Source organism: Theileria orientalis, chromosome 4 (genome assembly GCF_000740895.1).
Source record: "Theileria orientalis strain Shintoku DNA, chromosome 4, complete genome".
Lineage (NCBI taxonomy): Eukaryota > Apicomplexa > Aconoidasida > Piroplasmida > Theileriidae > Theileria > Theileria orientalis.
In genome coordinates this window covers 1378430-1400649 of record NC_025263.1, presented here as the reverse complement: position 1 = coordinate 1400649, position 22220 = coordinate 1378430, and the positions used below count along the sequence as shown (strand labels likewise).

The window sequence follows — 22220 nt, the reverse complement described above, 5'->3', positions numbered from 1 at the left end:
CACTCGCTCAGGAACTTCTCCAACTTCTCGGCAGGGGCAGGAGGTTCACCTAAATAAGTTTTAGAGAAAGTGAGAGAAGGGGTGTTTGTTGACAAACCTGAAGTGCAGAGGTACTTGGCGCCGTCCACAATGTCCTCAAGCCTAGTCACGTGACGCAGGTTCTGGTCGAAAATCTTGCGAACGGGGCCCGCTATGAGAGTCAGCTCCTAAAAAGTGATGTTAGTGAACAAGGGCCAATGGTAGTGAATGGGTAGTAGTGCTAGTAAATGAGTAGTAGTAATGCTAGTAAACAAGTAGTAATGTCAGTAAACAAGTAGTAGTGATAGTGAACAAAAGACAATAATAATGAACAAGTAGTAATGTTGCTGAGTAAATTGGTGGATTACACTCACCTTTCCGATCTCAACGTGCAGCACCTGCATCGATTTTATAAACGGCCGCAGGTAAAACGGGAGCCCGTCGTGGTGTTTGTCCCCGTTGCGATAGAGCCACATTAGCTTGGGGGCGGACACCTGAAGCCCGAACTTGCGCACAGGCACCCTCGAGGACACCGGAGGCCTGGCCCTGGGCAGCGCCGACGAGTACACCTCGTGGACGCGGCTGAAGGACTCGGTGCTCCCGTCGAACAGATAAAGGTTCTCGCGGCCAGCCATGCCACGACCCCTCCCGTTCTCGTCGAAACGCTCCCTGTGGATGCCGGTGTAAAACCGGTGGTCAGTCAGACGCTCAAACACATCTCTCCTCTTCGGAGAGGAGGCCTCGAAAGCGTTGGGCCCACTCGGGAGGCCGTCCGTGGTCAAAAAAAGCTCGCCTCGCCTGAGGCGCTCCCGCAGCGACTGCTGTCTCAGTCGCCCGTCGTCCGCGTTCAAAAGCGGTTTCAAGTCCTTTGACACCGCAGCCAAGTCGTACTTTGCTAACGCCGAGGCCACGTGGTCAAAGTTGTGCGCTGGCCCCGAATGTGTGTCCTCCTTGTAAAGCAGTCGGGCGTGCTCCGGATCTCTCCGGGAGCTCCGTGAGCTCCGAGCGGAACTTTTGTTCAAACTCGCGTCGACTGCGTTGACGAGCTGTATTTATTTTATTTTACAGTTTTTAAACTTACGAATGGATTTGAGCTGTAGTTACAGTTATCTTCCAGATACTTTATGAATCCAGTCATTTATGTCCTTTTCATTCATTTAATCCCATGTTTATTGCTTTCCTATCTGCTCCAGTCTTTAAAACCCAAATATTATTTATATTTTTCTTCTTTTCCAAATTTTTCTGGAGGTACACTTGGATTCCCGGTTCTTGCCAATGCATCTAAGTGCGTCAGCCTTCCTCCACTCTTCTCCCCAATCTCTCTCTGTCTAACTTTATTTACTCTTTCTTTTTTTGCTTTCACTGTCTTCTATTTTTTTTAACTCACATTCGCTCATCTACTCGCCACTTACCTATACTCGTGTGTGTATCCCCTCCGGTCACACACTTGTCCAACTAGTCTTTAATTTCCCCAAACTCTCTCTTCTGTTAAAACATTCATTAAATCAACTTATCTAATTATGAAAATAATCGTGCATAAACTTCCGGAACCGCTCGACGGGTCGACGTGCTCGGCCAGGTCTTACGACTGCGTGATGTTTATTACATTATTCTTAAAATTTACATATTAATGCTGTTTAGAGTGAGGTTCTTCTGCTTGAGGCTTACGGCCTCTTTTCCGATGCTTTTCTACTTATGACAGGCCGTCCTTCACCTGTCTCACGGCGATTGACCTCAGCACGTTGTGGTAGTGCTCCACCATCGGGTCTCTGAACAGCTCATCCTGCGGCACCGGGTCCGGCGTCGCGTCCTCAGGCTCCTCTCCTCCCGCCTCCTCCACTGCCTCTTTGTACGCCAGCGCTGCCTCCAGTGCCTGTTTGTAGCCCAGTTTCGTGATGCTGAACAGCTTGTTCCTCTTGATGCCCTTGGAGGGTATCCAGTGTGTCACTTTCCAGTTCATCTTCGCCTTATCGTAGACCAGTCCTTTAGACTTTCCTGGCTCCACGTACTCTTTCAGCAGGTTCGTTTCGTACTCTTCGCGCAGTGCCACTATTTTTTCGAGTCCTTCGTTTCTGTTTGTGCACTCTAGTTTAAACGTTGTCAGCTCATTGTCTTCGACTTTTTCGAACGACCATGTGTTCTTTTCTGCGTCCCAGGTCAATCCTTCTGTGTCCGCCTTCACTACTCTCGGCTCTCTTGCTTTAAAGTCTGACGCTTCTTCTTCTGCTGCTTCCTTTTTCGCCATTTCCTTCTCTCTCTTCGACTGGTCCTGCATGATGTACTGTGCTGCCAGCGTCGGGTCTAAACTCAGGTGTGGGATCGGTCCTTCTTGCGTCTGCGTCATTTTCTTCTTTCTTCCTCTGCTTTCCGTTTTTTTTTCTGCCTTGAGTATCTTTTCGTGTTTGTGGCGGTTGAACAGTTGTATTGCTCTCATCTTACTCACCCAGAAGTTTTCCGCCAGTTCCTTTGCTCCCTGGCTTCCGAAGAGTGACACTGGGAACGACTTTCTCCATATTCTTCCCTTGTACTCCCAGAATGTCAGCCATCTTCCTCCGTTTGAGTACGAGCCGTTGTCGTAGACTACTCCTCCTGAGTACTCCAGGTACCCCAGGTCTGTTTTTGTGTCGTCCTTTTTATCGAAGAACTGGCTGTAATGTGCTGCGCTTCCGTACTGTCCTGGCGGCGGCTGCGGTGCGAATGTCGCCGCCGGCATTTGGTGCCCTCCCAGGCGTCCCAGTACTGCCTGTGGCGTCATTTGATCCATCCCTCCCAGGTCCTTACTCGAGAACCTCATTGGTGGTACGTATGCAAACTCGTTCATACTGTTCATGGTGTTAATTGTGTTAATTGGAGTCTGGAACATTTGAAATCCCATCATCGGCGGGAATCCTGGGTGATTCATTTGCATCTGCATGTTTGGGTGACTCATCATTCCGTGTTGACTTTGATTCATTGTTGTTTGGTGGTTTTGTCCTCCTTGGTGGTTCAACTGTTGGATGAATGAGGGTTGTACTTGCATCATTTGCTTTGTGTTTTCGAACCCAAGCTGCTTCATATTATCTGTTTTAGCGTTGGGATTTTGGTTTTGGTGTGATGTTTGTGTTTGTGGCTTTAGCTGTGTTTGTTGATTGCTCATAGAATCGTCAACCCCAGCAGTGTGCTCGCTGTTAATTTCTGTGTTTTTGTTTGATACACTTTCTCGAGCTTCAACTGTTTCATATCCAGCTGCTTTTCTTGACAGTAACCTCGTACCGGGCATATCAATCTATTTTCTATCTACATTAACAGTGTTTTAACCAGTGGTCGTGTGAGTCGATTTTATTTTTTGACTTTGCACTCTCTGACTGTAGATTTGTATGTATATGGTCTCATCAAATTCGTCAATTTGAAAATGTGTAGATCATTGGGTTTATAATTGATATATTTTGGTTTACTTTAGTCCAAGTTCATTTTAGGTTATTATTCTTTCCAAATATGACATCGTGATTACTTTGAATGAGTGTATTGTTTCTTTTCAATAATGCTGCTGTTTATTTTATAATTTACACTTGACATAATATATAACGATTGGGACGACAAGTTAGTTGATAATAAAATATTTCTAAAATTATCACAAAGCAGGCATTATTGCTATTTTAAAATTAGCAAGGTGTGTCGAATATACAAAAATTTTACTAAACAAATTACGCTATTTATTTAACAAAATATCTTCCACAAATATTTATGAAATACTATATTAGTGGATTTTATTGTTTATTGACATATAACCACGTTGCTGTTAATTATTTAAATTAAATCCTATAAATTTACTCATTGCGTGGTATTTGGCTTTTTGCCCACGCTTATCAAGTTGGGGTGTTTTTTTTATAATATTTTGCTTTGTTTACACAGTTCGGCCAAACACCTTTTAACCTTGCATTTATTTTGTATTTATTCTTTTTTATTTTTTTATTTTAACTTCCCTTTTGTCTTTTTTATATTCTTAACACATCTTGCCTTCTATTCTTTTTACCCATATTTCCTTCTTCTACATATTTCTCTTTTCAGATTTTATATTTTTTTATATTCTTAATATTTTTTAAATAATTTCATTTTATTAATTTCTTTTATCATTTTTAATTATTAGCTTCTTGTTAAATCATTGTTTACTTATTGTAATTTATTTCATATTTTATCTGTTTTCTATTAGTTTATTTGTGTTGCAACTTCTCTTTATGGTCCTAGAGACTACAACTATACCTAATATTAATTCATAAATAACGACGTCTTCGTACACATAAAACTACATTACTGCATACATGGTCTAAATTTTTTTGCCTCCACGTTGTTGTGTGACGCGAATCCGGTTCCTGCTGGAATCAGGCGTACAAACAGTTCGTCGTTTGCTGCGTCCTCTTCGTCGCACGTTCCAATGTACTGTTTCATCACCAGCTTTCCGTTCTTTTTGTATACGCACGCCTGGTTGTGTAGAATCGGCTTCTTCGACACTGAGCACAGCCACACCACCTCCGAGTTCGGCGCATCTGACTCGTTAGAAACTTCCGGGTTGATGTCCACCAGGTCCTTCAGTTTCAGCGGCTTCCCTGATATTGGACATGTCAACGTGCTTTTCGGCTTAACTGGAGCCTTCTTCTCCAACTCTTCAATGTCCACTTTCCTCGAACTTGAATTGACTGCATCTGCTTTAGATGGCTGCGAAACCCAGAAATTACCCGTATATTTCTCTTTAATGTCTTCTTTGAACAACTTATTATTTGTTTCTAACACCTTCGGCTTCTTTACCGATTCTAGTGAATACAAATTTTCCTCTACTAATTTACGTTTCTTTTCCGACTCTTCCTGTCTCTTCAATTCGTCAACTTGTTCTTTCCAGGCCTTCATATCCAATTCCCATTGCGATAATTTTTTCTTATTCTTCTCCATCTGCTTCGACAAAGATACGATTATACACTCTTTGCAGTATATGTAACCTTCCGGGGTCGTCACTGGCTTCACTGCCGTTGAAAGGCACAGCCAGCACTGCTCAAATTTACGCATAGACGAGGCACCTAGCCTCTGAGTTAAGGTATTAAAATCTGAATTACTGTGTTAAATAACTAATTAAACGTACCTTTGACCTTCTTCCTCTCATGATAGGTAAAAATAGAATTCGCTGTATTGTTCTTACTATGTCTAGTCATTTCTGTGTGAAATTAAGAGGAAAGTATAATTTAAAATAATAAATGTTACAATAGACTATGTTACAAAAGTGAATATGAATAAAAACTCAAATTTGTATTGAAAAACATTTTAAATACAATAAAACTACATTTAAATAAGATTAAAAATAAAATATAAAGAAATGATCCTCGAATTGATTTTCTATTCAAACAATTTGTTCCCCAGGTAAAAAATTTCTTATTACACATCTCGTCATTTTATTTATTCTTTAAATAATTGTAAAATATTTTTATTAATTTTTAATGTAAATTTAAAATACAATGGAGGATGTTGTGATTAGGGACAGCGATGAATGGAATTTGATAGAGTTCGCTCTTCAGCTTCGGTGCCGCTCTTCGAGGGTTAGACTGTTGCAAGCATGGAATATAGTGAGGCCAGAGTCGCTGGCCATGTTTAATCGGCGAACCAAGGTACGGTACTTACGTTTTGCCCAAATGTGTAATTATTTTTGCAATTATGCACATTTATTCACCCTAACCCTGATTTTCAGAATATGCTGGTGTTAGAATCGTTTATTGACACCGAGTCGTTGGACAGATCTAACTCGGTCCAGGATGTGTGCACGAGGGGCTTTGAAATAGGCGCCCCTGGGTTTGTCGTAACTGTTGGAAATTTAAGGTGTGTAACAGAATAATTAACGGTTTTAGTCTGCCCGGATTCCCCTTGTTGAACACTGACCCTAGTGGGAAAACACTTTTGGATAATAATACTGGTTTGTTCAGTCCCAAGTTAAACACACGCAGGCTCTCTCGATTCTAATGGTAAATTGCTTCCACCGAAGACACCTGCTGCTACCTCCGATTATGCGTCAATTTACGGAGAGAAGAAGGTGTTTGAGTATTTCGTCTGCGACGTTGGTAGGTGATTGGTCTTTTACTTTTTATCTTAGGGGTTGGGAAGTGTTTGGAGGTACCGGACGTGGTCGAGGCACAGAGATTTCGGGTTTCTATGCCTGTGGAGTACGATTCGTGTTTCCTCACGAACTCAGAAAATATAAAATTGGACTCTCTGACTGTTTTTGCGGGATCAGAAGACGAAAAGAATAACTTTGATATGTCTGTAGAGGTTCAGACCAAGGGAGTCCTGCCTCAAAACACATTTAAGCACAACTATATAATCTATGACACGTCACAGGTAATGGACTGTTAGTTCACGTATGTTTATTAGATTCTGGCAAGATACTTAATTCAATTTGAGTTTGACCCTGGTGCCGAAGAGTCTTTTGCCCTGCCCTTATGTGACAACTGTCAAAATGACGTAGCTACGATCTATTGCCCATCTGATACCGCAAGGTAATTACCTCGTTTTTATTAAATTATTTATCACATTTATCATGGATTGATTTAAACCACTTATATAGAATATGCGCAAAGTGCGACGTTAGACTACATTCTAACAACAAGGTTGTTTCAAGGCATATTAGAGTGCCGCTGAGCGAGGTACTGTCTTATCCACATTCCTGTTAGGCATGAATCCGTGGGCATACACTGTTTCATAATTGTAATTTAGATGCCAAGGCCGTATACGAAATGTAAACTGCATCAAACTAAGTCCTATCATATGTTTTGCACTGTGTGTGAAACGCCTATTTGTCAACTGTGTACCTCGAACCACATACACGACAACGGAGGTACTTGTTTCACCTAATATAATTCTGTAGCTCAAGACGCCTTTATTCCAATTTCCACCGCCTACGAGGCAGTGGTCCATAACCTCGCCTCGACGACCGACACTGCTCTGGAGCAGAGGAAGCAGGAGTTGCACGAGATTTTAAAGAAGGTGGAGGCGGTCAAGTCCGAGGTGTCCGAGAACTGTCAGAGTGTGGAGGCGCAGTGCTACGAGAAGCTCGAGTCCGCGCTGAGCAATTTGAACAACTTCGTCGACAACTCCCTGCAGGTCGTGTTCACTCAGCAGACTGAGAACAAGAGGCAGCTGAACGAGATTAACTGGTCCGAGCACTTCGTGGATCACATGAGGAACACGCTTATGCCGGCCGACTATCTGAGGTCCTGGCTCAGGCACTGCAAGCTGCGCGACCAGTTCTCCGAAAACAGCTCCAGGAAGCCCCTCGAGGAGCTCTTCCCTGACATTTCTCTCGAGGCTGAGCTGGGCATAATGCCCGAGGAAACGTACTCCCACCTGCAAACGACGCTACACACTTGACGCGCACATCGTTGTAACTCACCAACACATTAATAGCATACTATTACGTAACCACATACTTCTACTAATATTTCACTTAAATAAGTGCAGATACGATTGTAATACATAATTCATGGACACAGAAATGTACAGATGTGAACGGATACATAATCTAACACGTATGGGTTAGTGTTTACGATCTTAGTGCATTTCTTGTGCGCTTGCGTGCTCCTCGTCTAAGAATGGCTTGCTTGCTGTGGTGTACATGTCAGTAGGCTGCTCAGTTGACGCGTTTTTGACGACGTCGAATGCTCCGAGTAAACGGCCCGCGAGCACGAACATCGTTGCAAGAACTGACCTCCAGGATGGCTTCAGCTGAGCGGAGCCTATCAGGAAGAGCAGTGCAACTGACACCAATTCGAGACACCTCCACGGAGCCTGGCCCGTCTGCCTGATAAGTCTGTTGGAGACCACGTTCTTCAGGAACGGGATGGTCCCGACGAAGAAGAAGCAGCCCCAAACTTGCCACGTCCTCACGCTTAAAAAGTTGAAGGGCAGGTCTCTGAGCAGGACTGTGAACTCTCCGCTGAAGAACACTGCCACTGGAAGCAGCACTGCGCCGATCAGGTGCTGGTGGTTGTGCAGCGCGTTGCCCTTGCCGTTGACCACGTGCAGGGCGCGCTCCATGCACCCGGCTCTGAAGACTGCGGCCAGAAAGGCGTACACGCAGGCTGCCGTGACCACGTTTCCTGGAGCGACGTTGGAGTCGGTGGCCCCCAGAACGAAGGCCATAACGAGTAAGCCCACTGCCTTCCACCTCAGCGGCATGTACTCCTCGCCGCAGGCCACGAAACGGACTGCGTGATGGGCTGCAACTGCTCCCGATGCCAGGATTGGGAATGCTGCGGTGCTTGGCGCCTTCGACAGGAGCACATTCGCCGACGTGAGCATGGCGACGTACGAGACTGTGGGCAGCAGGAGGTCCTTGAGGAGCCCTGCGTCAATTGACACTGGCGGGAAGTAGGCCAGCTTCGGGAACGAGGCTCCGAAGTCGCCGAGCACCCAGGCGGTCCACAGGCCCTGGGCCAGCTGCCACCACGTAATGAACAGCGGCGCCGGTATCACGGTCGTGAAGAGCGTGTGTACCACGTATACGTTGCTGAGGGTCAGAAGAATGAAGAGCACTTCAAGCGTCAAAAGACTCGGGTCTGTAAAGTATAACTTTACGTTCTCCCACTTCCAATATGATCTATATGTTTCCATTTTTAAGATTTCGCTAAATATTCTACAATTTATTACACCTAGTACAGGCGATATCGATCAATTTATATTCTGACAAATTAACATGAATCTGAAGAATGCGTGAGTCTTTTAGGGCATTTGGATAGCTAATTCCGACTTATCTAATTATTTATTCTGTAACCAAAGTAGAGTCTGTACTAACTACTGTTTGTAAGTTAATAAATCACTCATCAACTGGGTATTCGTTTCATAGCACTTACCTATTATTATAATTGTTCGTACAAATATTTTATTTCTCTTTTTGGATATTTGTTTATTATTTTCTTTTAACTGTATTTTCTAAAAAATATAATATCCTTTCAACAAAATAAATTTATTTTTTGTGATGTTAACGGGTGACACACACATGATGCACACAACGTGCAACTTTTGGTTTATTGAGTTTATTTATTTTCTTCTTTTTTGATTATTTTATTTAGTCTTCCACGCTGTATTTGTATACTAATTATTTTACCGGCTGTGTTTTATTTTCTCTAATTTGTGGAATCACTTTTATGGGTTCGGCTGTGTTTTTCTTTATCCACAAACTGTCACTCAAACTCTGATGTTTGATTATGTATATGAAATTTACAAAAAATTAATTAAAAATTCTATTGTCTAAAGGCATTGTGTAAGCATGATTCCACATTTATTTTAAGCTGAATTCCTTGTTACAGACAGTCAATATTCCCCGGAACTTTAAACTTTTATTTAAAAATTTCCCTTATTGCGATTTATTTTTCTCTTCCCATTCCTTTGGTGTGTGACACTTCATGCTAAAAGCGTGAATCGTCGACATTTCTTCCGCTATTGCAGCGTTGACTAACCTGTGCCTATCTATCAGGCTTTTCCCCTCAAACATGGTTGAAACTATTACCGCTTCAAAGGAGGCTCCACATCCTCCGGATTTATCGACTAATCTGAGAATAGAAGGAGATAAGGCTGATCTAATCTTTTCTTCCACCAGTGCCATCATCTTATAAATACTCCTCTATCTTATTTTATTTTTATTATAATATCATTAATTATTGTGACTATTATATAATGTACTATTTTTTACCAAGTGAATATTTGTTCTGTTAAGAATTTTCGTTATTAGGTGGTGGGTGTGTAATGCTGTCAGTTCACCAGCCATTAATTCTATTTACTCAACAATGTCTACTCGTGTAGCTTTTATTGTTTAAACACATTAGTCTGGGTTGTTTTGGTTAGTTGGCTAGCTCTCCCGTGTCCTTGTATCTTATGAACAGCGTCCTTCCCTTGGTGATATCGTCTCCTATCTTGCGATTCAGCTTTGCGTCGTCCTGCGGGTGGTCCTCGTCGAAAATGATCTCTGCCGACAGGTTCTCGTGGTCCTCCTTGTTGAGCAGGTACACGGCCTTCGGCTTATCCTTGATGTTATGGGCCTCTGCGTATGAGTCCAGCGCCGACTTCACCGTCGCGACCTTCCACACCTTCTCCGGCGGGTTCCACGGGTTCTTGAAGTCGTTCAGGTCGCACTCCTGGGGCTCGTCGGACGCCATCACCGGCAGCGTCACCTTGATGTGCTTCTTGAGTGGTACTGTGAACTTCGACCCCAGCTTCGCCGAGATTTCTATGTCGTGCACGTCCTCCACGTCGTCGTTCTGCAGGTAGTGCTCCAGGAGCTCCCGCATCTTGTTCCCGTGCTCTATTGCCTTTTGCAGCATGCCGCCCCTCACTATCAGGTCGTAAACCTTTCCATTGGTCGTCTTAACCTTCATGCTCAGCTTCTTTTCCGGGTTTGCGATTATCTCCCTGAATAGTGGAATGTTTCTCAGCACGCTCTCGTTGCTCAACGGGTGAGGACCCATGTTGTTGCGTGATCTCGCTTCGCTTTCCGATTCGGAGCCCTTGCCGGACTCACTTTCATATAACTCTCGCGGAGTTGGAGGCACCCCTGGTACTCTGTGGGCGGCCTCTGCCGCCTCCTGTGGGCTTGGTGGCGGCGTTCCTGGCCTCTCCTTGGCCTGAGTTCCAGACTCATTTCCGGACTCAGTGCCCGACTTCTTACTGCCTGCTCCCGTCGGCAGTTTGATGTCGACGTGGTGCTTCTCCTTTGCCGATCCTTCAGCCGCTGGGTGCGGATGACTCTCAGTTTTTTGCGATTTTGACTCTGGCTCTCCTTCCGATTCACTCGTTTCACTGCTTGTAGGCTCACTTGAGCGCCTCAGCCCTAGCGATTCCTTCAGCTTACTTCCGATGATAGGTGCGAGAACTCCCTTCTTCCCAGATCCTAGGGACGACCTCCTCTTAAACATCTTCCTCTTCGGCAGGGGTGCGTGCCCGTGCTCCTCCTCGCCCTCAAACGAGCTCAGGTTCACGTGGACGACGTTGTTGGCGTCGCCTGAGCTCAGCGCCCTGAGGCTCACTTCTCTGAAGGTCTGGCCTCCGTCCACGGCGTGCACGAAGTCCTTGCCCCTGATGTCGAACTCCTGCTTGCTTCCGTCCGAGAGCATCACTGTGCCTCGCACTCTCAGCTCAGGGTTATCCTGCAGCTTTTGCTTCAGCTCAACTATGTCCACGTACTTCGAAATCGGGCTGTCCATGTCGTACGCGTGGTCGTCGCCGTTGTCTATGTTGTAGCTCTGGTGGCCCTGCAGCGCCTTGGTCAGGTTCGAGATCACCAGGTGCAGCGACTGCAGGTCTCCCAGATGAGTCTGCGGCACGCCGAGCCTCAGCAGCATGTCCACCACCTCCGGGTGCCCGCTCAGCAGCTGTAGGAACTTACTGCTGTCCACCTCCACAAACTCCTTGGTCTTGTCCTTGTTCTCGATGTCCAGGTACACGTGCGCGTCCTTTTTCTTCCTCAGGAACTCCTCCACGTCTGGCCCTACTGTGAACTCAGAGCCGTAATCCAGGTTCTTCGAGCCCTGCGGCTTGTCGTTCAGGTCAATGTTGAACTTGAGCCCCTCTGCCTTTTGCGATATCGGCGTCTCGAAGAATATGGTCACCACGTGGTTGTGGTCCAGGTCAGGCACGCCGCACATCGTGAGAAGGCTGTCAAGCGTCATTCCGTTCTGGAAGCTCGCCAGGTTATCGAGGTTGCAGTGCGTCTCAAAGCCGTCTATTATCACCTTGAACTTGCCGCCCAGCATCTTGTCCAGGCTCCCCTGGTTCTTCGATATCTTCTCGAACAGGCTCGTCAGAGGCTCCTGCAGGTCTCCCACCGACTCACTCGCTGACACTCCGTCTCTCGACAGGATGTTCACTGAGAACTTGGTGCCCTTCTCCGGGCTCTTCGACTGGTTTACTACTGTCAGGAAGAACCCGTGGCCCTTCAGCTCGTCTATTGGCGTGTGTAGGATCTCAACAGGCACGTTTTCTGAAGGGATGAACGACTTCTTGCTTGAAAAGTAGAACTTCTTGTTCGCGTTCGATGGGTTCTTCTCCAACTCGATCAGGAAGTCGCCCAGGGTCTGCTTTTTGTCTGGGAAATGCAAATTGAGCACAGTTCCCGGGTCGTTGCCTTCCATGTCGTCCTCTATTATGAACGACACGCTCCCGTTCAGGTCCCTAGAGGGGTGGTTTATCACCCCCTTCGGCAGCTGGTCTACTCCGAAGGTTCCGTTGTTCGTGTGCACCTTCACTTTGAAGGGGTTTCCTGGGTTGAACTCGTCCTCTTTGTTCACTATTTGCCTCACGAAGTCGTTAAGCGTCTCATCTCCTCGCACTTCAATGTCTGGGCCGTGGTAGCTGTAGGGCATGCTGATGCGCACCGGGGACTTCATCTCCCTCACGGTCTGAGAGATTTTCAGCACATCCGGGAACTCCCCTGCTCCCTCATGTGTATTCATCTTGCTGTTGAACAGCTTGTACGTCTCGTAGTTCATGTCGTAGAAGACCACGTCATACGCGTTCAGTGTGGAGTCGCTAACTCCGCACAGAGAAAGCACTGAGCGCATATCCACCTTGTCCAGGATCCCTGTGAAGTGGCAGTCTCCCTGCACCTTGTTTATGTACGCTCCCCACTGTATTCCATTCATCACGTCGCCGTATTTGGCCTTCAACTTTCCGATTAACTCCGAGGGGATAGGGTCCTTTATGTTAAGGTTTTGCACTGAGTACACTGTCTTGTCTCCGCACACCACCTTCACGTTAAACTTCTTCCCGTCGTTCACCCTAGGCTCGTAGCCGACTCCGAATGACATTGAAGGGTTGTTGTTCACGTTCTCGATGTTCACGCAGTTCTTGAGGAAGTCCTTTAGGGACATTGACACTAGCTGCGATAGGTTATCTATGTGGCACTGGTGCTTTACTCCGTTTATTCCAACCTTTACCACGTAGCTGTCTAGCGAGTCGAGGCTGTTTCCATGCATCGTCTTCAGGTTTAGTATGATCTGCCTCTTTAGTGCATCGAAATTGGACTTGAAGTCGTTAACTGGGTGCACTGTCTCCGACCTCCATCCACCCAGGTTGTTCCCATCCTTGCTGTCTATTGTGATGTTCAGCTCCTGCACGTTCGTGTCCGGGAACATGTCGTGCATCGTCAGGTTGTGCGGGAGCTCGTTCATCTCGTACGTCTTCGTCATCACGTTGTGGCTGGGCTCCTCAGCCCTTATCGTCACTCGGTACTTGCTCGGGTTCGACCCGTCTATGTCCGGGTTATCGTTTATGTAGTTTGCGATATCTGGGTACAAGTTCTCCTGGTAGTGTACGTTTGTCATGCGATCATCTTCGTCGTAGGATATGTCCAACGGGACTGTGTTGCCCATTGAAGTTGCTCCTCCTGACTTGGGACTAACATTCAAGTCTATGCTCACGTGGAAGTGGAAATACGACCCGTTTTCGGGAATCACCGCTGGCAGCCCGCAGATTTGGAATATTTTGGCCAGGGTTGCCTTGCTGAACTCCTTCAGGCCCCGCAGCGTCTTAGAGTTGTTACAAGGATACATTCTTCCGTTTTTTATCAGTGATATGCCTATGTCGTTTATGTTGTTTATCGAGTCGCCGAACATCTGAACCATCTTCGTGTAGAAGTCGGCAACTGGCGAATTCATCGTGCCCACGTTAACCTTCACCAGTGTGCTCAGGCCCAGGTCTGTCTGGCCCTTATATAGTGTAAAGTTTGCGATAGGGGACCCGCCCGGAGTTCCCAGGCCGTCCAACAAGTTGTACGTTTCACTCTTCTTCATCTCCTCTGGAGACAAGTTCAGGTTCATCTTCAGATGGTTGAACCCCTTCTGTCTGTCCACTCCTTGACACAGCGCCATCAGCTTCTCCAGTGTCAAGTTCTTTATCATGTACGCGTCCCTCAGTGTTTCAAGCGAACACTTCAACTTCGTTCCGTCTGCTTCGATTGTAACGTGGCCCATCTGCTCAGGGGGCACTTGGATCAGGAAGTTCCTGATCTTAGAGTTGAGCGAGGGCACGCTCTCCTTGCTGCTGTCGAACTCCACCGTGACCACGTTCGGCGACTGATCCGGGAGCCTGTCGCTGTAGTATATCTCCGGGTTCGCGTCAGGCCTCACTGCTGGCTTCTTCACGAACTGCACCTTCTTCAAGTTCTTCAGGTCCTTTATTGGAACATCCAGCATGTTGTCGACATGCACATAGTTGCCATTGTCGTCGATGCCCACCACGGTGTACGAATGCATCGGCGACAGGCCGAAGTCCGAGGGCTCCTCTATCGCTCGAAGGAAGTACTCCCTTATCGTCTCGTAAGGCTTCGGCTGGATCACCACGTCGTCGAACTCTGGCATCGGCGGCCTCGGACTGTCGTCCTTCATCGAAAACTTCACTCTCAGAGTCTCGTTCTGCTTCGGCCTCTTCGTGAAGTGCTCGTAGTCCACTTCGTGGTCAGCGTCGTCGTAGAACTTCAGGTCGTCGATCGTCGCGTCCGACGGCACTGATGAGAAGTTCTTGTATATCAAGTTCCTCAGCTCAGCTGGACTGTAGTCGTCCGTGGTCACCAGGTGAGACTCCCTGTCGCCAGAGTCCTTGTTTATCACCACCTTGTACCTCCTGTTGGACTTCTGGCGCTCGTGGAGGTTCTCGAGCTCATCTGCTGTCATCAGGCTGAACACCATCGCCCTTATGTCCGACACCTGCAGATCGAAGGCGTACTCCAGCAAGGTGAAGTTCGCGTCCTCAGGCAGCTCTGCGCAGTTGTACCTTCGACCGTCGGCTGTGCGCACCTCCTTGAGCCTTATGTTCGGCGTAAACATGCGGCCTGCTCTCACTGGCTTTGCAACGTGCTCCTCGTACTTCCCCTCCTTCTTCATCACCTTGATAAGGTGGTCTATGAAGTCCTGAATTGGGAACTTGACCAGCTTCGGCGGCAGCGGCCTGCACCTTCCGTCTGGCCTCTTAGACAGGCAAAAACTCACTTCTTCTCCTGTTGCTGGATTTTTCCATACCATTTCAAAGGGATGATCCGACACTCCTATTCTTATCCTGCCGCTGCTGTTGTACAGCCCGTTGCTTCCCAACTCGTCGTCGTCGTAGACTCTGCCATTCATGTCAGAGACCACTGTGTACACCTCACTCTCCCTAGATGGGTCCTCATCTAACCATGCTCTAATCTTCGGATTCTGCCTCACTCTCCTCAACACGTCCTCGTTCAGCTGATCCATGGTCTCCCTCGGGTGCACCTTCACGTGAGTCGTAAAAGGCATTCCGTGGACATCCCCGTCCACTTCCACTTCGCTCGCGAGCTCAGTGTTGATTACAAACCTGTCTACGTCAGGTCCTCCTTCCCAGAACTCGTGAAGGTCATTGTGCTTCGAGTTCCTCACGTCGAAGTGGAGACCAGGTATGTCCTTCTTGTAGCCCTTCTTCCTAAGCTCGTTCCTTATCAGACGCTCTATCTCATCATCAGACGCTCCGTAGTCTGCATTGATTGTAAACTTAATTACTTTTCCGTTGTCGCGCACGAACTCCACCGGTATCTTCATCCTCAGGTCAGTCTCCGCTGCGATCTCATCGGCTCTCAGCCCCGCTGGGAAGTGGCCGTCGTCGTCGCTCCTTATGTCCACATTAAAGTTGACCTTATTCTTCTTCGGGTTTCTGGGATGCAGTTTCACAGTGTGTATGTGTTCGTCTGGTCCCAACAGATGCTTCTCGTGCAACTCTGCGTCCACTGCATCTGTGAAGTCTTTCCTTGTCGGATTAGTTTTGTTCATATCTATTCTGAACTTTTCGTATCCGCCATCCTTTCCTCTATACACTACGTCAAATCTCGGATTCACTGCGATCCTAAACTTAGGGGGGATCGACGTTTTCTGCTCCTCTACCACGTCGATAACGTCGTTGATGAGCATGTCATCCGTTGCGTTCTGTCCTTTCCTGTTTGCCAGTTTAATGAAAAACAGCTCACTGGAGGAGACTAAGTGGCCGTCTCTCAGGAGCCTGCTAAGAACCTCCTCCTTCAGATAAGAAAGCCTTGCGCGAGGGTCGTAGTTCATTGCAATTTTGTAGGTAGATATTGGACTTCCATCTGGCCCGTACACCTCCGCCTCAAAGTTGAACATAGTTGGCCTGTGGTTCAAAAAATACAGGTTGAGCACGTTGGTGTCCCTGTTCGTGCATGTTTCAGAGAGTGGAATCATGGGCATTGTTTTTATCCCATTATTCTTTACCAGAAGGGAAAGGTCCCTATTCTCTTCATAACAACCTTGAATCGAGTACGAGTACACTCTGTAGTCAGGGTTGTTTATGTTTAGGTTTTTGTTAAAATTGGTGATCATGGTCTTGCCGAACTCCAAAATGCCCTTGAGATTGTGGAATGGTGCGAACTGCTTAGAGACAACTAACTTTTCTAGCGAGTAAAAGTTGATAATCACGTATGGCATGAACGTCAACACTGTGATCAGCTCAGTGGGATAGTCTCTGAACGTGTGGAAGAAGTAGTTGTTCAGGTCCATGAACTTGTCGTTGATGCCTACGAGGGCGTATCTCGCTGAGTCGTCCTTGGTGATTTTACTGCAAAACTTTTCCGCTCTTTCTCTCCACAGTAACATATTTTTGTATTCCTTTATTGTCATGTATCCTGCATCGTGAGTGTAGCTCTCAATTACTCCTGAGAACGGCCTCTTGATGTGGATCAAGAGCCTAATTGACGGTCTTACTATCACTATTACATTTTTAATTCCATCGTCTACTAAGTGAGTCATAAATCTAAACGCCTTTTCATCTATACTAAACTTTTTGCCGTTTACTTTAATTATTGAACATTCATGAAGAGGGTCCAGTCCCAGCGCCTTCATAACCTCCGTTTTGAAGCTGAGAGCATTGTTAAACTGCTCATGAAACGTCATTCCATCCGTCGACAAATTTATATCGTTCAGAACTCTTGAGAAAAATCCCTCGATTTTAACCTTGATTGGCGTCTACACAGTGTTTGATTCACTGATAAACTTACATCTCCAGAGAATCCCTGAGCCTTTACGTCGAACTTACAGTCCATGTGAATCTGGCCTGTGTTTTTGTCCTTTGAAAGTGATACCCATTTTACTGTGCAACTTGCTGTATTCTTTGACAAGTGATCCAGCAGCCTCAGAGAGTTGTCGTCTATAGTATCGATCTTAAACTTGGCAGACAGTATTCCATTCTTCTGCCTCAAGTCGAGAACATCGGTGTCTCTTTCAATCACAACGTTTTTAAACGTGTGCTTTTCGTGAGGATGAAACTGCAAGTGATTTTTGTTTGAATAACTTGAGAATTTAATCACATATATACTTAAATAATCTAAAGCCACAATCACAAAAAACTTACTGTAAACTTTGGTGCTTGTAGATCCTTAAAGTTTCTAAACACTTCCTCGCCAGCCTTGGTAAACTTCAAATCATCCCCTGCGGACACTTTATGGTTAAGGTGATCATGAAAGCTGGATCGTTTCAACTCCCTAGCAAACGGAGAATCGTCGTCAATTCCTCCGGATGCGTGGTTCGGTACTCTGCGTTGCTCATGTTGTTGAAACGGGGCACTCCGGGTCTGACTAGGGTGGGCGGCCTCCCGGTGAGAGTTGCTTTCATCGTCGCTGTCAGAATCTGAATCTTCATAGCCAAATTTCTTTCTCAAGAACTTGCTACTTTTCTCCAAAACCCTTCCTCCCTCCTGAAAATTCCATTATTATAAATAGCCAGTACCTGGAGGAAGCTGATTCCTTCCAAATGATCTTCATTAATGTACAAAGGCGAGGCGTCTATACTAAACGCAAGACCTGATGAACATTATCACATGTCGCAAACTTACTCGACCCATCATTTGCAGCTTTTACTCCATTCAAAAAGTGTTTACTTGCCAACACGTAAATGAGTAATGGAAGGTAGAAGAATCTTAGTGCTATAGGGATGCTTAACTTTTTATTATACACATGCTTCCTGTGTAAAGAAAATCCGTTACAACTTCTTTTCCTAACACCAGAATGACTAAATTCCAACATCATTGAAATTTATTCATAGATATTAATAACAGCAACCGATAATGAAAGCATGACTAACAAACAATCAGTTTATATTAATCATCTTTCGAAAATTAAAATTTATTTTCACATAAAAACCATTTAAAACATCCAAATTGATCACAATCTAGTCTTTTAAACCAAATATATCTTGGATTTATATCTGAAAAATTTATTATTCAGAGAAATGAATGATGTCAAATGTGTAACAACTAAATGTGTTCACATTTAAATTTGCCATAAATAACAATTAAATTTGTTAAATTTAAGCTATTTCGTATCAAAAATAACTAAATTATGGTTGAGAATAATTACTTTTTGACTATATTAGACAATTGCTAATATTATGACAAATTTAAAAGGTAAAATAGACTTATATGAATGAGATTTAGAAGAAAACAATAAACAACTCTGTTTAATCTAGAATTCTATTGGTAAAATACCTTAACTTTAGCCAAATCCTGATTTCGAACCTGTCTAATGCACATTCAAATATATATTGTTACAAATAATATTAAAACTAACAACAAAACTGCATAATTTGAGTAATTTTGCTTTAATACAAACTATTACACTTTATTTGTGAGATTTGATGCTATCTTAGTCCCAAATTCTCCATATCACATGTAGATTCTCGTTAGGCAGAGCTGATGTGCGTTTAAGTGCAATCTTAATTTAATTCGTTAAATACCTATAAATCGTGATTTACCGACGTCTTTAAGACTTAAATTTTTCCATTTTGAAATATAAACCTAATGTTTACAAAGTTATGTATCAGTGTGTAGAATCACACACTAACTCATTAACTTATTCTGTAACTATATATAACCTCATTGATAATTATTCAAACATTTATTATATAATTATTATTCACTTTTACAAAGTATTCAATAACTAGTTTTTTAATCGCGAATCAAAGTGATCCAAATTTCTTTTATGCAACATTCGTAATAATCATCATTATCAAACTTCATAATATTTGCCATGTACATCTTATGTTTCGTAGTAAAATTATGAAAATATTGTAAAACTACAATCTTCTTCCTCTTCTACCGCACTTCCTTCTGGTAGAATCTGTTGGAATTGGAGTTACGTCCTCAATTCTTCCTATTTTAAGACCAGAACGTGCAAGAGACCTAAATATTTATAATATTGTATTTTAAATCTAAAATCTAGAATAACATTAAAATAAAACTCATAAATAAGCACAAATATGTTACCTTAAAGCTGACTGTGCCCCAGGTCCGGGAGTTTTCGATCTTGTTCCTCCAGTCGCGCGAAGTTTGACGTGCACAGCTGTGATTCCGAGCTCTTTTGCTCTGGCTGCAGCGTCTTGAGCTGCCATCATAGCTGCGTATGGGCTTGATTCGTCACGATCGGCCTTAACTTTCATTCCTCCTAGGTTATTTATTTTTATATTGTAAGGCAATCAAGCATACCTGTCACTCTGACCAGAGTTTCCCTTCCTGATAAATCAGTGATATGGATGAATGTATCGTTGAATGATGCGAATACGTGTGCCACTCCGAATACATGTTCACCCTTTGCTTGAGGGCCCAAAGTGGTTGGAGCCTCTGTTACGGCAGCTCTCTTTGCGGAACTCATGATAGCCTGAAGAAGATTTTAAAGCACACTCAAATATAATATTAACTATATAGGTAAATTAACCACATAATCATAGTACAGTTATACAAAACATAAATTAATATAGAATAGCTGATATTTTAATTTATAATAAATATAGTAACTAAATAAAATAAAAAAATAAGGAGCATGTGGAAATAAGTAGATATCTTGAGTCATACCTATAAAATTGTCTTCTTCACTTATAACTAATAATCGATTGTACAAAACAAAGAACACAATTCAAAAAATAATGAATGTGGAAAATGTTAATTGAATAGATATATATTTTCTGTGTATTATTTGATATCAATATATACCTCACTATGGCCCCCATCTAGAAAATAATATACATTTGTAACAGATAATACACAAATTATCCATGTGATTTACACAATTGACAATTATTTGTTAATTATGTAAGATTGTTTTAATATTTAGAATTTTAAATGTTTAATCATAAGTTGATTATTATTTACACCTTTAGTTGCTAAGAATTTAATTTATTTCAATTTATTCGAGAATTAAACGAAGATTGCATTTATATTTAATCTTTTCATTGTGTATATTGTTGATATATTTTAAATTTGACATTTAATGCCACACATACCCTAATATATTTTGCACATTAATTTCAGTATTTATGTATTATATAATACAGTTTCATCTAAAAATATAGATGATACTAAAAGCCTATTCATTCATTTTACTTATAATAATTATTTATGTACATTATTGTTATCATTTGAACCATTTTAGGCCATTGTTCTGTATATGTACCATTTCTCATAATTTTTGCAATACGAAACATAAAGTAAACATATTAAACAAAAAATCGCCATTTTTATTTTTAAACCAATCGCATAAACCAAATAAATATATTACTCAAAACAAATCAGTTGATAAATGTGTTGATACATTGGCTGTTGACACAATGACGAAAGATTCTCCTGAATTGGCTGAGGATTCCACAAAACTGGCCACTGAAAGAGCGAAAACGAACCTGCTGCTCACCGTTTCATACGATGGAACTTACTATTTCGGAATGTCTGGTCCAATGGTTTTCCTAACTGAATACGGCATCCCCGTAAATTGCACCGACGCAAGTCTAAGTTCCGTTTCAAACGAATTAATGAAGACAATAACACTAATACATGGCTATTTTGGCAATAAAAGGAAGTTTAAACTGGCGAGGTCCGAGGAATTATTGAAAAGGCTGAAGTCGGAGGACTCGTCAAAAGATACTAGTGCACCCACTAGTAATGAGTTTGAAGAGGCTGAGGAGTACGCAAACAGATTTACCATGATTGCCGCAAGCAGAACCGACAGAGGTGTGCATTCGATGGGAGCAGTAAGTGTGAAACTGCAACAATGATGTCGCAGGCGTGCCAGTATTTGTCGTTTGACCGGGAATTTAATTTCAAAAGCCTGGAAGAATTCCAAGACGCGCTGAATAAGAGACTTCCAGAAGACATTAGAGTCACGTCAGTGACAATTCCACCGACGCCCAGAGTAAACTGTTAGATACGAACGTTTAGTAGACTAAGTAGTAAAATAGTAGCATTCCATGTCGCAATTACTAACACTTTCCAATTTTAACACGTTGCAACTACAAACAAGCAGCAACAACTAATAAACTTTGTAGTTTAACGTTAGACATAATAACATTGGCAAGTGTTACATTTACAAAGTGGACATGTCGTCGGATCCCTCGCTGTTCGAAAGGAATTACTATTGGCAGATTATGTCAGACAAGCATTTTTTAAACACACTGCTAAGAAGTTAGTATTTATACAGCCAAAGTTGTAATTAATAATGAATTAACAGAATACAACAAAGTGAGGACTGAGTTTTCGTTTGAAAAGTTGGAGGAGGCAGGCAAGGTGTTCCATGGAACCCATAACTTTGAGGTGCGAATCAGCCATTGGCTTTAGTGTACAGCATCATCAACGATGACGACACTCATTATCTTTTAGGGATATAGAAAGGCCAGTAAGGGCAATGAACGCAGCCACCTGATTGATCCAATATGTACAATTAACAGCATTGAATTCGTGAATAACCCAAATGACAAGTACGTCTGTATGTTTACTCGTATGTACGTGTATAATTCTGAGTTGATATTCACGTTCACTGTTTTCTCGAATAATTATCTTTAGAATTGATATCGTTGTCAAGGGGAATAGATTCCTGTATAAAATGGTCAGGTGCATCGTCAGTCACTTGATCCTGGTAACTTTATTTGTTAGTATTATACTTAGGCTGGATTTAACGTAATTAAGCCTGACCAAATTAAAGCGACTTTGGAAACAGGATCTGAGATCCCAAACGTGCCTTACGCCCCTGCTCACGGCCTGTATTTGAAGGAGGTGTATTTCAACAAGGATGTGCAGGACAGGATAGACGAATCCAAGAAAAGGTACTACGAACGCCTAAACAGTGTGTTGAGCCGTTAATGTATTGAATACGTGTGTATGCATATTCTATAAGGCACCCATACAAGTACACATTGACA

General features: G+C 43.6%; 9 protein-coding genes across 9 annotated transcripts; 2 read left to right on the top strand and 7 right to left on the bottom strand.

Moving 5' to 3' along the window:
- Positions 1-302: 302 nt before the first annotated feature.
- On the bottom strand, positions 303-1156 carry TOT_040000969 (tubulin polymerization-promoting protein; the record flags this gene model as incomplete). Its single annotated transcript, XM_009694268.1, has 2 exons — positions 303-1064; positions 1100-1156. 2 exons carry the CDS (start codon positions 1154-1156, stop codon positions 303-305), a joined length of 819 nt encoding a protein of 272 aa, XP_009692563.1.
- A 555-nt stretch (positions 1157-1711) lies between these two features.
- On the bottom strand, positions 1712-3277 carry TOT_040000968 (conserved hypothetical protein; the record flags this gene model as incomplete). The annotated part of the gene is made up of 1 exon (XM_009694267.1): positions 1712-3277. One exon carries the CDS (start codon positions 3275-3277, stop codon positions 1712-1714), a length of 1566 nt encoding a protein of 521 aa, XP_009692562.1.
- Positions 3278-4305: 1028 nt separating this feature from the next.
- On the bottom strand, positions 4306-5198 carry TOT_040000630 (conserved hypothetical protein; the record flags this gene model as incomplete). The annotated part of the gene is made up of 2 exons (XM_009694266.1): positions 4306-5093; positions 5129-5198. 2 exons carry the CDS (start codon positions 5196-5198, stop codon positions 4306-4308), a joined length of 858 nt encoding a protein of 285 aa, XP_009692561.1.
- Positions 5199-5498: 300 nt separating this feature from the next.
- On the top strand, positions 5499-6387 carry TOT_040000967 (conserved hypothetical protein; the record flags this gene model as incomplete). Its single annotated transcript, XM_009694265.1, has 5 exons — positions 5499-5648; positions 5729-5856; positions 5886-5950; positions 5982-6095; positions 6128-6387. 5 exons carry the CDS (start codon positions 5499-5501, stop codon positions 6385-6387), a joined length of 717 nt encoding a protein of 238 aa, XP_009692560.1.
- A 1194-nt stretch (positions 6388-7581) lies between these two features.
- TOT_040000628 (conserved hypothetical protein) lies at positions 7582-8643 on the bottom strand (the record flags this gene model as incomplete). The annotated part of the gene is made up of 1 exon (XM_009694264.1): positions 7582-8643. One exon carries the CDS (start codon positions 8641-8643, stop codon positions 7582-7584), a length of 1062 nt encoding a protein of 353 aa, XP_009692559.1.
- Positions 8644-9385: 742 nt separating this feature from the next.
- Positions 9386-9637, bottom strand: TOT_040000627 (BolA-like protein; the record flags this gene model as incomplete). The annotated part of the gene is made up of 1 exon (XM_009694263.1): positions 9386-9637. One exon carries the CDS (start codon positions 9635-9637, stop codon positions 9386-9388), a length of 252 nt encoding a protein of 83 aa, XP_009692558.1.
- A 232-nt stretch (positions 9638-9869) lies between these two features.
- TOT_040000626 (conserved hypothetical protein) lies at positions 9870-18067 on the bottom strand (the record flags this gene model as incomplete). Its single annotated transcript, XM_009694262.1, is given in 5 exon segments — positions 9870-17009; positions 17042-17308; positions 17395-17736; positions 17769-17842; positions 17860-18067. The coding sequence occupies 5 exon segments, from the start codon at positions 18065-18067 to the stop codon at positions 9870-9872; spliced, it is 8031 nt and encodes a 2676-aa protein (XP_009692557.1).
- Positions 18068-19112: 1045 nt separating this feature from the next.
- On the bottom strand, positions 19113-19687 carry TOT_040000625 (40S ribosomal protein S11; the record flags this gene model as incomplete). The annotated part of the gene is made up of 3 exons (XM_009694261.1): positions 19113-19218; positions 19303-19480; positions 19522-19687. 3 exons carry the CDS (start codon positions 19685-19687, stop codon positions 19113-19115), a joined length of 450 nt encoding a protein of 149 aa, XP_009692556.1.
- A 952-nt stretch (positions 19688-20639) lies between these two features.
- Positions 20640-22161, top strand: TOT_040000624 (tRNA-pseudouridine synthase I; the record flags this gene model as incomplete). The annotated part of the gene is made up of 7 exons (XM_009694260.1): positions 20640-21056; positions 21089-21217; positions 21351-21486; positions 21533-21615; positions 21682-21779; positions 21865-21937; positions 21967-22161. 7 exons carry the CDS (start codon positions 20640-20642, stop codon positions 22159-22161), a joined length of 1131 nt encoding a protein of 376 aa, XP_009692555.1.
- Between the last annotated feature and the right edge of the window lie 59 nt (positions 22162-22220).